This window comes from Argopecten irradians, chromosome 7 (genome assembly GCF_041381155.1).
Source record: "Argopecten irradians isolate NY chromosome 7, Ai_NY, whole genome shotgun sequence".
NCBI lineage: Eukaryota > Metazoa > Mollusca > Bivalvia > Pectinida > Pectinidae > Argopecten > Argopecten irradians.
The window spans coordinates 2170944-2187789 of record NC_091140.1 but is presented as its reverse complement, the minus strand read 5'-3'; the positions used below and the strand labels follow the sequence as shown (position 1 = coordinate 2187789).

The 16846-nt window shown below is 35.3% G+C and overlaps 1 protein-coding gene and 1 long non-coding RNA gene across 5 annotated transcripts in view; one reads left to right on the top strand and one right to left on the bottom strand.

Annotated features, from left to right (window-relative positions):
* LOC138327013 (von Willebrand factor D and EGF domain-containing protein-like) overlaps nucleotides 1-11396 on the top strand; it is a 34070-nt gene extending 22674 nt beyond the window's left edge. For 3 of the 4 annotated variants that reach the window (XR_011209021.1, XR_011209020.1, XR_011209019.1), the window contains 9 exons: nucleotides 3918-4242; nucleotides 4804-4962; nucleotides 6103-6289; nucleotides 6378-6559; nucleotides 6937-7194; nucleotides 7738-7795; nucleotides 8313-8394; nucleotides 8706-9804; nucleotides 10326-11396. Coding sequence is in view for 1 of the 4 variants with exons in the window: in XM_069272982.1 (XP_069129083.1) it covers nucleotides 3918-4242; nucleotides 4804-4962; nucleotides 6103-6289; nucleotides 6378-6559; nucleotides 6937-7194; nucleotides 7738-7795; nucleotides 8313-8394; nucleotides 8706-8976 (1522 nt within the window). In the remaining 3 variants the exon portion in view is untranslated. Of the gene's footprint in view, nucleotides 1-3917; nucleotides 4243-4803; nucleotides 4963-6102; nucleotides 6290-6377; nucleotides 6560-6936; nucleotides 7195-7737; nucleotides 7796-8312; nucleotides 8395-8705; nucleotides 10160-10325 lie in introns of those variants that run through there. The other variant, XM_069272982.1, reaches the window with a different exon arrangement.
* LOC138327014 (uncharacterized) lies at nucleotides 9858-10328 on the bottom strand. Its single transcript, XR_011209022.1, has 2 exons — nucleotides 10142-10328; nucleotides 9858-9903 (listed from the first exon to the last, which is right to left on the bottom strand). It is a non-coding gene; the product is annotated as an uncharacterized lncRNA (long non-coding RNA).
* Nucleotides 11397-16846: the final 5450 nt, after the last annotated feature.

The following is a 16846-nucleotide window of genomic DNA, read 5'->3' as shown; positions in this document are numbered from 1 at the left end:
TTCAAACTGAAGATTTTTTTTTATTGTATTTCTTTATTTTAAAATACATTAAAGCAGAGAGTTTTTGATGACAGATTTAGGAAAACTGATCATATCATGCCGAATGTAATATTTGTACTTTAATTCCTTTATCATAAAATTCATGGCCATGAATGATAAGTATGCATTCTAATGTCAATTTCATGAAAATCAAAACTATGTGATTGTATTGGTTCCATGGCCATGAAAATGGTTAAATCACATCAGACAAGCACTTCTCATAGGTTGAAAATTCATGGCCATGGATTATGTTCCTTTTAAGGGGAATTTCATGGCCATGATGCAAGGATAGTTCTGATTCATTGGATAATCATGGGTATGAAAATCCCCATGAAATTATTCCTAGGTTTCATGGCAATGAAATTGAATGATGACATAATTCAATTTCATGGTCAAAATTTAACATGCATTCATGGCATTTTCATGTTTCTTTATTCAAATTCATGGCCATGAATAATGATCCTTTTAAGGGTTTTTTTCATGACAAAGTTTCATGGAATTTTCATGCATTATTTTCATGGGTAACTGTTCATGGCAAATTCATGTGTTGACATGCAGTAGTGAGTGTCAAACGGTCTAAAATCTTTTAATTACTACGAGTTATCAATTTATGGTCCTTAACGTCTCTCATTTCATCCGCAACACCCCTAAAGGTGTTGCCCCACTAGTAAATGTACTCATACGTTTGGTTGAATAGCCAAAAGCAAAGCCAATTCCCTGAACGGTAGCCATCATAGTACGAACAGATGGCTCTTTACAGCTATGAACAACTGCAAGATCCAGACATTGTACTTTACAGTGAACATATACCGCATTTTGTGCATACTGCTTCATCAGAGTTTGCACGCCGTTGACTGTTCCTGACATATTACTGCCACCATCATATCCTTATGCTCGCATTAAGTCAATGGCTATATTTTGGTCCTCATGAATTTAGCCGCAAAAAGGTCGCAAATATCCGATCTCTTAAGGACTTCGCAAGCAAGAAACCCACAAAACACTCATGAATTGATGACTCGCCACGATTATTATCAAGAAAACGAAGTCAAACACAAACTATACAGATATATGTATATATGTGTTGTTTCGTCAGCAAATAACGCAAAATAGTTTCCGTTACAGTATTGGAGAAGAGTGTCCCCGCAGATCTCTATAATCTCTTTTTGAGAAGTACATTGTATATTTGAATTTTGCAAACATGTGGAGTATGGACATAAAATTGCTGTTTTCTTCAAAGTGTCCACGAAGTGGAATGTTTTGCCGTCCACACATAGCTATAACATTAATTATCTCTCTTAAGACGTGTCTGTTCTTCTCAATGTCAGCTTTGTGTGACTGTGATAATTAACTTACGATTAAGGTTTTTTTTCGTGGATTCACTATCAATGTAGTTCAAACCCTTTTGGACGTAACCGTTGTGTTGGGAATGATGTTTGACAAACTGTCCAAGGTTAGTCCAGTCGGTAACAGGCGCCTTAAGGTAAACGTTCTCAATTTTTGGTTGCCGTGTCCGAAAATGGTACAATGCACACAATATACGCAGTCCTTTCTGATAGAGCACCTCATTCTGTGATAGAGTACCTCATCCAGTCGTTCTGTTTCAGCCAAGCTGAATTTAAGCTTAAACTCTCGTTAGTTATTTTTCAAAAGTTAAAAAAACACGAGCTTAAACTCTCGTTAGTTATTTTTCAAAAGTTACAAAAAAAATACGAGCTTAAACTCTCATTAGTTATTTTTCAAAAGTTACAAAAAACACGAGCTTTAGTGCATTTTGGTATTACACTTGCATTATACTCTCCATTTCCAATTATATCAAATCACACTAGTAAGGTTTGAGACTTTACTATATTATATTTACACTTGCTAGGCTTGTTCACTATACGCAAGTACTAGCCGATTTTGTTTACCATAACTGCATGGTAACATTGAACTTTGAACTTGCGTATGAAAATGTTCTATGCAACGTAAAGGGGCTACTTTTTTTAAAAGAAACACATGGCTTTGTTTACATTTTGACGCAACATTACGTGTATATTGTTGTTTTTCATAGAATTTTGGGAAAATGTAAACGATACATATATGTTTTATATCTATATATGATACCAACATTTTTTGAATTAACAATTGTATAAAGAAACGGGAAAATATCCCGACCGGGGCGACGTGCAGTGCTGTCAAATGTAAACATTAGGCCTACCTCTGTGACTGTGTTCATCCTACGATCGCGTCTTTGGGGTGGACGGGCGAGAGCCCCTCTGACAGAGGTCAGTTATAAACATATCCTCTTGTCTTTGTTCTTTGAGAAATTAATCATGTGTATTATAAAACATGCACCGCTAATAGTAATCCACGTATTGACAGTTTCACGTCACCACAAATACATTGTACCCATCGAACAAAAGTGAAAATGTTCCGTCTGTAGATGGCGATGGATCTAAGCGTAGATTATATAATCACATGGCTCCCAAGGATGTAATATCGTCAAGTCAGACGACAATCTCAAACACGTTGAAGCTACTTGAATATCGGTGTTTTGACAACTTCGGCAAACTCCAGTGTGTAAGCGTGCGTCAGGTTCGCCTCGCTGCATAAAAACGGTCACCGAGTTCACACATGTGGCCGAGTACAAATTCTTTATGTTATTACGCTATATATTAACTTTTAGCAAAATTGAATGTATATTTAAAGTTCTGATCTGATTAAATAAAATTTTCTCTGAAATTTACTTTGTTTGTCATGTTTATTTTACACTAAAATATTGAACTTTTTTGTCGTCGCGGATGAATAATTCTACCTTACGTGAAACGTCATCATTCGCTGTTCAATTGAGTAAGCTCCTCCCACTTTTGACCGACTTTTATTGAATAATTTCGTCACTTTCAAATGATGATTTTATTGCATAAAATATAAATAAAAAGTCGTGTGAGTGTAAATATAGGGATTGGATTTCGCTTTTATGTTAACCATGCTTGTATGGAGCAATTCCTCTAAGAATATATTCAATATGGGGCGCCATCTACAGACGGAACATTTTCACTTTTGTTCGATGGGTACAATGTATTTGTGGTGACGTGAAACTGTCAATACGTGGATTACTATTAGCGGTGCATGTTTTATAATACACATGATTAAATACTCAAAGAACAAAGACAAGAGGATATATTTATAACTGACCTCTATCAGAGGGTCTCACACCCGTCCAACCCAAAGGCTCGATCGTAGGACGAACATAGGCACAGAGGTAATGTTTACATTTGACACCCATCATTTTTAACAAAAATGAAAGCACGTCGCCCCGGTCGGGATATTTTTCCGTTTCTTTATACAATTGTTAATTTAAAAATTGTTTGAATCATATATAAATATAAAACATGTATATATTGTTTACATTTTTCCAAAATTCTATGAAAAACAACAATATACACGTAATGTTGCGTCAAAATGTAAACAAAGCCATGTGTTTCTTTTTTTTAAAAAGTAGTCCTTTTACGTTGCACAGAACATATCCTTACGCAAGTTCAAAGTTCAATGTTACCATGCAGTTATGGTAAACAAAATCGGCTAGTATTAGCGTATAGTGACCAAGCCTAGCAAGTGTAAATATATAAGCATGGTTAACATAAAAGCGCAATCCAATCCCTATATATAATTCATTGGTATCCATCAATTATTTACATACCTTTCTATGAATTGATTGACATGTATGTGTCCGTATAGTCTAACAAGCAAAATAACATAGAAAATAATAACCCATGAAACTAATTCCGCGAGTTGTTTGTAATATAATGTATATATATATATATATAAACTGATAAATATTATATACATGTATATTTTTTTTAAAGTAATATATTGGATTTTAAGTTTTCTGATTTTAGACATGACAACCAGATGGATGGGGAATCATTGTTTGCATCTAACGGCGTTCTAGGAGACATACTTCTACCGCAGTTACGGTATTGTAGATGTCCCGTTACCAGTACACAAGAAAGTGGTTTCGCCGCAGTGGCAAATTGTGACCTCACTTCAACCATTACAACGTGTGGCTCACAGACACATTATACAAATTACTTTGAACAATGTTCCACATCACAAGAAATATCTGGAAATTTACACCGAGTCGTCAGAAGATCTACAAATGATGACTTTGAAATACCCAAATTTGATATAGCCCTGGATGAAAACTATGCAATCTCGGAATACGTAAGTTACACCTGCTTTTAATGTTAATGAATAAACGATTTCATCCAAAGAAGCTACTGCCACACTAGCTTTGTATGTTTGTTTGTTTGATAAATTAACGTCCTATTAACAGTCAGGGTCATGTAAGAATGGCCTCCCATGTATGCGGAGTGTTGCGTGGATGAAGTGCGAGGTGCGTGTTTGGGGAGATTGCGTTATATCCGTATTGTGTCTCATGGTATAGTGGAACTATTGGCCTGTTATAGTGCTATATCATTGAAACATGCCACTGAAGGTACCAAGCAACACACCCCACCCGGTCACATACTAACATTGGTGTGTACAACATACGTACCTGCTGCTCCTATTGCATGATCGTAAAAGGTGACTACGTTTGGGATCTTATTTTTTCTCTCCTTCCTAACTAACTTTCTTCTTCCTAATGCCTCCATTGGCACCGCCTCACTTTTGGCCAATTGAGCGTTCGCCCCTGTGAGAGTTCTGTTTCCTGGTCGAGATATATTTATATATATTATAAATATATCTACTCATCTAACTTGATCAACTTTCCATCTGTTTCAGAATATAACCTGGATAAATGGCTGGAACGAGTCCCTAGCAGAGGAAGCCTGTCGGAACACAATGGATAGCGATCCTATGTTGATTAGATGTAAAGATGCTGTAGCAGCGATGAATGATATTGCATCGAATGGGATAAATGAATGTGTCGGAGATATTAAAGTGAGGACATTATAAGGTTGTGAAACGATAAGCACGTTATCGTGAACGTTATTATCCCATATAAAATGTAGGTTGATGTCCTTTCAAAGTTTCAGTCTTTTTAAGGTCCCGTCTTAATCGAGGTAAAATAACGTTTTGGGATTTTCAAAATAAAATGTATAAATATCAATGTAAGCCCACGGCGAAATGCCAAATTCATCAAAATTTGGACTTTGTAAAAAATGTACTTATTTTCAGAAATTATTTCTTTAGTTATCATTTTTAAAATGTGCCTTTCTACGCTTTGAGTAGAGTCAAATATTCACCATTATTTTTTTTCAATTATTTTCGCCTGAATCATCAATGTCACGACATCTTTACATATGCATAGCAGTATCAAACTAATTTTTGTTGTAAATCTTCAATTACTTGATTCATTATACGCATAATTGCAACTATAAGTATTAAGACGGGAAATGATGCACTTTTATTACTTTTTGCATTTTTAGTGAAACTTTAACTTAAACAAATGCCAAACGTTTTTAATGAATGTTTTAGGGTTCTAGGGGAAGAATGTCTTTTGATGGGGCAAAGTTTGAGTTTAAGGTTTTATTCGTTTAACGTCCTACTAACAGCCAGGGTCATGTAAAGACGAAAAAACAACCGACCAGCGGTCAGTAACTGGCAACTGCCCCACATGGAATTCAAACTCGCAACCCAGAGGTGGAGGGCTTGTGGTAATATGCCGGGACATCTTAACCATTCGGCCACCGCGGCCCCAAATTTATTATATCATTAGTTTATTATATTTAAGTCTTATTAGCAGTCAGTCATTTAAAGTCGGCCTCCCTTGTTTGTGGAGTCTTGCGTGTGTGCGAGGTAGGAGGACACAGAAGCAATTCCAACAGTGGCCGCAGATTATTGTCGATTTGTTTTATATAGTTTTATATGATGCTTTATTGTATGAACTCCCATTTCCCTAAATTATATGAAAAAATTAGATACAGACAAACCTATTACTACTTGGAGTTGCACATCCTTAAGACTGCTTTATTGTATGAACTCCCATTTCCCTAAATTATATGAAAAAATTAGATACAGGCAAACCTATTACTACTCAGAGTTGCACATCCTTAACACTGCTTTATTCTTTAAATTCAGATATCTGGTCACACCGGATATATGGAAGGAACATTGGAAGCATTGCGAGAACATTGTTTGATTGAAGCCATACGTTTCGAAAATTTAACGACACAGGAATCGCATGGAACCAACACAACGTTTCTTAACGAATTATTGAAACTGAATTGTCCAAACAATTGCTCCGGAAACGGGCACTGCGAAAAAGGTTTGTAAACTAAATCAATTTTATTTAACACTCTGTGACTATATAACTAAAAGACATCCGTTAAACTTGAATTATTATGTTGATCTAGGAGTGTGTGATTGCCAAGATGGTTTCTATGGCGACAGCTGTACGGTTGGGATTGAAACTATACCTGAAGTACTCAGTAGCGGAATGATCTGTTCCATTGAAAAACGATCATGCAGAAATTTCGTTATTCCTGGAAGTAATTTTCTAGACGTAAACTTAACCTGCCAAGTCCGGATGCTGCAGGTAAGGTAACAACCATTATGTGAAATTGAAGTTTTGATGTTGTTGTTTTTTGTGTATTTGTGCACGTGTATTGTTAGGAAAAGAGTTTGACTGGCATGCAGCTGCAAATAATACATTCATAATCTCAACTTCCGACATATCTCTTAGTTGTCTTTTGACAAATTAAAAATTTCAAAAGCCATTTTACTAACAAATATGGATTTCATGAATACGTCCATTTGATATCGATAAGGCAGCATCTTTTTGCTACAATTTTGTGATATGTATAGTTGATGCTTTGCTTACGGAATATGTAGGCATTGGGCTATCATAAATAGGTAGAGATAAATATCAGTCCTTGTTTGTGAGCCTCTATTTATTGTTTTCCTCTCATGCAGGTTTATATAAACCGATGGGAAATTATTGCTTCGCCAGTTTTATTCCCCGCAACATACTTAAATGATTTCAACTGTGTGTGTACTATCCCGGATTCCTACCGAAGACGGCGAGCGACTGACAACGAAGTCTTATCTGAAGGATACCTGCTAAGCATATCGAATGACGGCATACACTTTAGTAATGAGACCACTATTTTGACATATGACTCGTCATGCTACGACTGTGATCCAACCAATATGAACTGCTCAAAACTTGAGGTATGTGCACATTTTTGTCTGGATTATGTTCGTATCTCCCTTACTTAAGTTTAAATAGATATGTTATATCACTATCTTACGATTGTCACAAAGTGGTAGTCTTTACACCGTCTTAGCGTTTAGCATTAAGGGAGTGGGACGACTGGTTCGCACGTTATCAGTATAATGTGATCGGTTGGGGTGTGTTGCTTGATGTCTTCGGCGGCATGCTTCAGTGATACAGCACTATATGAAGATATTACATTAACTTACCGTAGTCTCCCAAAAGTTCATACACACTTCACACCGCATACATGGGAGGCCGTCCTACCATGGCTCTGGCTGATGATAGGACGTTAATTTATCAAACAAAGAAACAAACGAATGTCACTGTTAATTACGTTTAAAACGATATGAATGCACAAAATATTCATAGAATACTTCATTTTTATGTTTTAACCTAGGTAATTGCAATTTAACAAAACCAAAAAATAAAACACACATGGCAGAACAATAGACGAAAATTCAAACTTGGAAAGTATATGTGCGTTTTTCTCTCCGTAGGAATCGTGTGATTTGACAACTACTCCTACTGGTACGAGCGAGCCTTCAACACTGACAGGTAATCTGGCAGGATACTGTGTTTAAGCTATATAGTAGCAATGTTAAGTTTGTTTATCACCAAGAGGATTTACACAATCTTGACAATTCCATTATTTCTATTATAGCTATGGGTTAATTCACCATTGATTTCAATGTTTTGATTATAAAATATTGTTCACGTTATAGTACACATAACATTGTCTAAGAGAACAACTCATACTAACCAACAATATTTTAAAAGCGAATCATGATTACTTCATTATAAAAAAATGAACATCAATCACATTTTAGCCAATGTCAGCTTTATTTTAATTACATCGTTTCCGTTTTTTTATTATTATTATTTTATTAACATATGTATAGATTTTCTCCGTTTTCATCAAATTGTCATAATTTTACGGATAAGCCTGTGATAATAAGTGATTACTGGAAGTCACTTCGGATATCTAACCCACCCTATATCCTGATACCTGTATGTTTGTCTCTGCAATTTTCTGTATTCGACATGACTTTGTCATCGTTTTTTTATATTGTAGATAACACCTTCACGCCGACTGCCATTCTGGGATGTGTTATTGGCATCGTCGTCATTTTAGGAATTGTAATTGCAGTAGGAATGTATGTGAACATTTTAAAATACTTCCTACTTAGTATTTTTATTATCATGAGAGCGTTCTTTGACACTAGAATAATCTCTGTTTGGTCCAAATTGAAGACAACAAGTTTAGTGCAAACGGATGCAAATCGGTTTCTATATATGCAAACAAAATGAGTTTGACTATGATAGATGTTAAAAATAATCCATAATATCTGCTGCAGTACAACTAACCTTTTAGAAAGAGTCTTTTATTCACACTTTGGTAATGAAGTTAATATACGGTGATATGGATAATGTTACAAATATACTAACATCCACCTCTTCATTACAGAATCATCAAACTTAAATGGTTCCATGTGTACAATACGACCAATACAAAAGTGACGGAGCTGTGCAACATGAGTTTCAATGAAAAGAACACTCGGGTACAAAATAATATTGCTGAGCCAAGCAACGTAGACTATCATTTTAACGAGAACAGGTTGACATCTAAGGTAACAGAGGCCAGTCCAATTGATGGTCAGGTGTTTGATGACCCCATGATGGTAATTGACCTAGAGGAAGATCAACCCATTGGTGACAAAGGCGACATTGTTTCGTAAATACTTCTTCAGGATCATGAGTGTTTATTATCAACATTAATTTCACTTTTTATCCGAAAAAAAACGTATTGTTTTCCTGTCTATGTGCGTGACATGAAGTTGTAACTACCAGATTGTTTTTAATTTTGTTAACCAAACATTGGCATTTTTGTCTATTTTTACATTTTACATTAACTTGATGGAACATATAATTAATAGATAAGTGTCATGCAGGATACTTGATTATCATGTTTGTCTTTTAAAAATGACTTAGGTTTTAGGTTTGCCCTATGTAGTTGATATGTTGATAATTTTGTGGGGATGTATTATATATACTCTACTTTTCACTCATTCTTTTTGGCTAATGCGCGATACTGTGGGAGTTAAAATAAAGCATGTCGATTATCTTAACACACCTAGTCAATGTTACTACTGTGACGTGAACATAATGATTTCTGTTTTAATCAGATTGATCGATATTGCGCTTGTGAACTCTTAAAGTTACCGCCAAGCGTTCATCATGGTAGTGTTAATATGGCCATATTTTTTGTAATTTGGTTAGGATTGTTACTATTTCAAAGGAATCGTCATATCTTGTATAATATGTTAAAGACGCTTGATATGGTCAATATGATGTTATTTCGCCCAGGTAGAATCTAAAGTAATGACATCGAGATAATGACACATTATGATTTTTAGGTTACGTTCTTTTTGTACAAGTGGAAATAAATAATGTTGCTCTATGTTGACCATCAGCAAACACACTATAATCGTGTTTATATCAATAAAACTAATATAATGTAAAATTCCCTTTTTCAAAAATGGAAAATGAGGACTTGGCATTGAAAGGTATCCTGATACGAGGGGGGCGAAATACTACACAAAAAACCCGAATCCATATCTCGGCGTATGAGGTTTATTTTAATTACGATGAAACAAAGTGAAGAACTGAAACAAACAGAAAGAAGAATTACTCTTTCTGATAGACAGAACACATAACAAACAACACTATGCTATAATGCAATAAATGTTACTCGAAACGATATGACCTTAATTTGACATGATTTACTTTAATATGTCGACTGTATATTTCCTATTCATAGTAAATATGAGTGATCGATAACATAACATACAATAGGAATGAAATTACATTTAGTCTAAACGATTATACACTCTGTAAACTCACATTTTTGGACCACCCAAACTAATGGTGCGAGGCCCTCCAATGGCGTATCTTGCGAAAAGAGCGAAACAAAAGGGGATAACTCTAATGTAACTATAAAGTTTTAAAGCGGCGATGTACCGAATCTATGACACATAATATAATACGAAATAATTGTATAATGTAACTATTTGTTACAGAACAAAAGGATTACATGTTTTTAGTTTGATCAATTGAAAGCAATAAGACATCTATTAGCCAGTTACGCAAATCACATTAGAGATTTTGCAAATTTTACTGTTTTTACCTCTGTGCTGTTGAATTACCACATAAACCTTACCAAATATCATGCATTCGTGCATTCACGTTCTTGACAATTATGCACACTTTCTATTTGGGTCTGATGCGTCTGACTGCACATCTAACGTTTTTACATTCAGTAAAATGTGGTTTTACTCAAGCAAAACGAAGTTTGTTAAAGATGTAATGTTATATCAATATTTATGTATTCACACGTCTGTGGTAATAAAGTTTTATTCATTTTGAAATTGAAAATGTTTTCAATGAAATATTAAAATGTAGATCAGTATAGAGAACATTATCGAGAATGATATTTAAAATCACAAATTTACCACAGTATCCCAAAATACACATTACAAACTTCATACACGCAACACACCGTGTAAATGAAAGGCCCTGGTTGTTAATAGAAGTTAATATAATAAACCAAACCAAATATTTAACAAGAGGCCCATAGGGCCTTAACGGTCACCTTGGTATACAGAATGAAACAAAGGCATGTAAACACTATACATTGGCCTATTAGGCCCTTGAAGTCAGAAAGTGATTTATAAATTTGACCTTTTAATCTATGAAGAGTATTTGGTTCAATCAAATCTGTGATTCAGAATAAAGATTTTGAAATGTTATCCATTTTGACCCCGTTTGGGTCCACCGCCCCTCTGGCCCCTGGGAGTCGGCCAGGACCAATATGGATATGACGTTAAAATGTTATTTAAGGCTAATAATTCTTACCAAGTTTGACTAATTTCCTATGAAAAATAAGCAAATAATGTTGATAAATGTGTTTTTCCAATATAATATATAGTAAACTCAACCCCCTTCCCAGGGGAAAACACGAGACCCAAGGGTCATATAATTCACAATTTTTGTTAAGGGCTGTAAGACCTTTCCATCCAAGAAGAGTATTTGATTCTACCTGTTCTAGAATTTCAGATGAAGGTTTTTGAAGTTTTAGCCTATTTAATCCGTTGTTAATAGGATTTCTGACAACATGTTAATAGGATTTCTGACAACATTTGAATTATTTCCCATTACAATTAACCAAATAATGTTCAAAAATGTGTTTTCCATATATAAACTATAGTAAACATAACCTCATCCCCAGGGGGAAACCTGAGACCCCAGGGTCATATAATTCACAATTTTTGTAAAGGACCTTAAGACCTTTCTATCTATGAAAAGTATTTGATTCTACCACATCTGTGAGTGGAGAAGAAAAGTTTTGAAATTTTAGCCAATTTTACCCCTGTTGGTGCCTCCCACAGCCCCCTTGGGGTTGAGGTCATATAATTCACAATTTTATTAGCCTTATGCCGTAGAAGATTTGTACAAAATTTCATTGATATTGCTTCAGCGGTTACGGAGAAGTCGAAAATGTAAATTGTATACAGACACACGACGGACGACGACGGACAAAAGGCGATTAGAATAGGTTACTTGAGACTCTCAGGTGATATAAAAATGATCAATGTAAAGTCTATGGAATAAGTGCAAACCCCTTACTGACGAATGGTGGTTGCACGGATTAAAGGACAGACAGAATAAAAATGTAATATAATTCATCCGTGTGTAATATCAATAAAACGAGTATTTGGAAAATGCACCTATGTAGAGAGGACATTACTATTGATTTTATCGCTTGAAATGCCAACCTTTTCATTATTTAACCTAGCTGTAATGAAATTATTTATAATGAAAGTTGTTCAGGTGATTCTGTAAGAGAAATATAATGACTTTGAAATAGAATAAGACATGTCTTTAGAGAAAGAACATTTTACAACAAGGTGCTCAATTATGTTAAAAGTCACATGAGTTATGAAAAAAGATATATTGATAAGTATATATTGACCCATTGCACAAAGAAAATAAGAAAATAAAAAATATTTATAAAGTGCCAATATGCCATCAATATATATCCAAGAAGTGATTTTTTCTTTTTATCTTTTAATCTTAAAAGATTCCATCATATCTTTGAATTCAGAAGATGTTTTATCACATAATCCGCCAGATATCCATTGAATTCGCCCGTGTAATATTTTTGCGTATGTCACTAGTGTTAATATGACCTTGAGCGATGTTCATTGGCTGGAAATTCATTGTGACGTCAGACAGAAACAATATAATGACGTCATGAAAATAGACGTGACATCGGGATTATGAGAACGACGGGACAAAATAAACTTTAGAACGTTTTACACCCTTTCCACCTAAAAAAAAATTAATATTTTGCTCACCTGGCCCGAAGGGCTGGTGAGCTTATTTCATGGCGCAGCGCCCGTCGTCCGTCCCTCCGTACGTCAACATTTCCTTCAAATCACTACTAGTCATAGAGTTCTGCATGGAATGTAACCAAATTTGACCAGAAGCATCCATTGGGGAATGGAATTAGTAGGCCATGGGCTAGGAGGGTCCCACATGCATCGCCCCCCCCCAACCTCTGAACCAATATTTTTCTTAACCCTTATGACCCACTGATGACATATCAAAATGTTAACATTGCAGTTGGGACGACCTTCCGGTTATGACGTCATCAAGATGGTCGCCATCTCGAATTTCACTGAAAAATGAAAAATAGTCATAACATTGACATTTTTCAACTGAAGTAGACAAATGAGGTATCAAAATGACCACAATAGAACAACAAATACATATCAGGACCAAATAATCCAATATATGTAGTAAATTTTACGCAGGGAATGGAAACAATAGGATTTTTAGCTCAAAAATTGTAATTATTTAGTAACTTGTTCATATTTTGCTTGACGCAGCAACAATGTTTTCGAACAACAAACTATTATTTCTAATCAGTTTTTTGTCCACTTATAAATCAGTTTAAACAACAACAACAACAACTAAAAAAACAATGTTAACATTGTATAAGTTCCGGTTATGACGTCATCAAGATGGCTGCCATCTCGAATTTCACTAAAAAATGAAAAATAGTCATTACATTTACATTTTTCAACTGAAGTAGACAAATGAGGTATCAAAATGACCATAATAGAACAACATATACAGATTCGCGTAGCAAAATTTTTCCCAAAAACAAATCATTATTCGTAATCAGTTATTTACAAAAACAAAAATGTATAGAAATGCGAAAGAGAATTATTGTATCACCAGGTGCGTATAATGGGCATATGCTATTTTTCTAACAGCAAACCGCTGACGTTGACCAGCGTCTCAAAAATAATTGTTACAGCACAACACCTACTGATAGAGTAACAAATGTAATCTAAGCCCATGTTTCCGTTTATATCATCAACAGTTTCCAAAACGTTTGTGAAAATGAGAACATTCATTGTTTATTTCCTATGCATAGCATAAGCAAATTGTTAGATGGTTACTACAGTGTCACATATTTCTGTCACTGGTTCTTAATAACCACTATCATTGTGCGTGATCTCTCGCCTCACTGCTCCATCCACTGAAGAGACTTGGCATGTTTGGTAGCTGGTAGTCCAAATCATTAAAATAATCGAGATATCAGTATCAAATTTGTCGAAAGCCAGAGCGTCGTCTTCAGTGTCGATGAGCTGATGTGACACTACATTACCAGTGGTGTTCTAGCCTGTCATATTTCATGGCCCATCCATGATCAGAGTTCATATCAGGAACAATAGGTTCAGAGATGTGGGACCTCCCTCAGATTCTAACATATCGTATATGCTGTTTCAGACTTCTCCGGTATAATGGAAAGTACACCAGATCCACATTATTCTAATGGTGGAATTGGTTCTCCTTAGCACTTAGCTCCATAATTTGTATGAAGTACCATTCATCAATCTCGTGGACCCTCGTGCGACCATTAATGGCACAGGTGATATCATCGAGGTCATTAATGAGTCAATAAATGTTAAATGTTTTTCATTGGTTTGACTCTTCCCACTCCCTTGAAGGTGCTGGTTGTGTCACATCTGGTGTATGCGTAAAGAGACCATTGAAGCCTCTCCAGAAAAAAATTCTTTACAGTGCTTTCCAGACTTGGCAAAAAGTGGAACTTCGCTGCAGTATGACCTCAAAGAATCCACCTGTGCCATCTATGGTCACTGAAGGTTCACAAGAATGAGGAATTGTGCTTCATACGAATTACGGAGAACAATTAAGCTCAACCCTTCGCAGAATGTGGATCTGGTGATCTGCCGGGGAAGTCTGGAACATCATATACCATATGTGAATCACTAGGGTGGAAACAGGAAGAGCTCCCACATCCCTGAAATCGATGTTTCTTATGTTAACACTGGCCATGGACGGTTGACAAGTTACAACCACGATGGCAACCCGGTAATGCAATGTCACATCAGCTCATCAGCTCATCGCCATCGAAGACAAAGAACTAGTGAAAGAAATATGTGACACTGTTAAGTAACCATCTGACATTTCCTTACGTTATACATAGGAAATAACACTGGATGTGCTCATTCTAAAAGGCACAAAACGTTTCGGAAAATGTCATGATATTTACGGAATGACAGAATTACCACAGTTTTAATTTGATACCATATAGCTATTAGTTAGCGTTTTGCTGTACTAGTAATTCAGTTTGAGACGCTACTAGTCTACAATATTTCGAACATGAAAATGAATTATTTTGACGTCCCACTTAAATATTCAGCCACTTTTAAATTCAAATCTGTTAAGATTTAAATTTTCAATAGCCAATGTTATATTAAGGAAATTCTAAGACACCAGGAAACTGTAGTGTCGGCGGTTTGGGGAAAATAACTATCATATGCCCTGTATACGCAAACGGTGATGTTTTGTAAACCAAATGATTGTATAACAAAACTTTTGCATTTCTATATATTTTTGTAGTTGTTTTTACCGATTGACATGAGATCAAATTACTGATTACGATATCAATAATAATAATTGTTGGGAAACATTTTTAATTTTAATTCTAAATTTCAATTTCCAAATATTTTATTGACAAGAAGATATTACAAGAGATCCCAGAGGGATCTTGGCGCCCACCAAAGAATGATCTATGTCTGACAATGGAAAGAGGGATCTTTTCCCTGTTTTTCAAACTTTTTCAAACACACTACATGTAAGAGGGATCTTTTCCCTGCTTTTCAAACTTTTTCAAACATACTAAATATGAAATTTGATCGCTATAGTACTTTCTAGGAAATAGTGGTAACAAACTTCAATAATGAAATCCAAGATGGCGGCCGTTCAGCCATCTTGTTGACTAATCAGTTACAAAATGCAATATGCACAACTAGGGCCCTAGGGAAGCCTACATATGAAATTTAAGAGAGATCCCTTCAGAACATTTTGAGAAATAGCGATAACAAACTTTAATTATCAAAATCCAAGACGGCAGCTGCCAGGCGGCCATTTTGTTGACCGATCGGTCCCAAGACACAATATGCACAACTAGATTGTCGACCATCTTGTTGACCGATCGGTCCCAAAATGCAATATGCACAACTAGGGTCCAAGGGAAACCTACATATGAAATTTGAGAAATAGCGGTAACAAGAATTGTTAACGGACGGACAGAAGGGCGGACGGACCACGGACCACGGACGAAAGGCGATTTGAATCAGATGGTGGGTTTAAAATGTCAATAGGCTTAGGCACCAACCACAGCATATCTTAGTGTTCTCCCGATATTGGTTATACTAAAATGTACGGTTTATGAAGGTAAGGGAGGCAACTCCCTGATGAAGAAAGATTATCATCATTATTGTTACCATCTAATACTTGTTCATGGTAGGGTTAATGAAGCTAAGGGTGGTAACTCTCCCATGAAGAAATATATCTTTATTTATATTTTTTCAACATTAATTTTTCACTTTTAATGTGTTTACCTAAGTATTCTTGATTGTATGTGTAAATTTGATGTAGAATGAGGAATAACTGACATGCTATAACTTGGTGTGAAATTATTATTTTAATGGAAATGTATGTGTAATGTGAGTAAAATAATAAAAACAAAATTCTATGGTTAGTTTATTTTTACTATCTTTAATATAATATCGCAATAGAAAATATGACAATTTGGACAATTACTCAATAGTAACATTTTCACCTTAGAATATCTATATCATATAATATTATAGGTACCAAGTATACAAAGGGTGATTAAAATTTCACTTTTGGATGATTGTGACCAATAAGCTTTTAAAATTATAACTTACAATTTAACTATTGTTCAAATGTGTAGCAGGCTACATTATTCTACAATACTGCTTGGTTTTGGCGTTATTAGGTTAACATCCTATTAACAGACAGGGTCATTTAAGAATGTGCCAGTTTGTTGGTGAAGGAAAGCCAGAAAACCTGGAGAAAAAAACACCAATTAGTGCTCAGCACTGCCTCACTTGGGAACTCAGAACCCAGAGTTGGAGGGCTTGTGGTAATATGTTGGGATATCATAACCACTTGTCCCCACCCCACCCCCCAAACATAATTGCA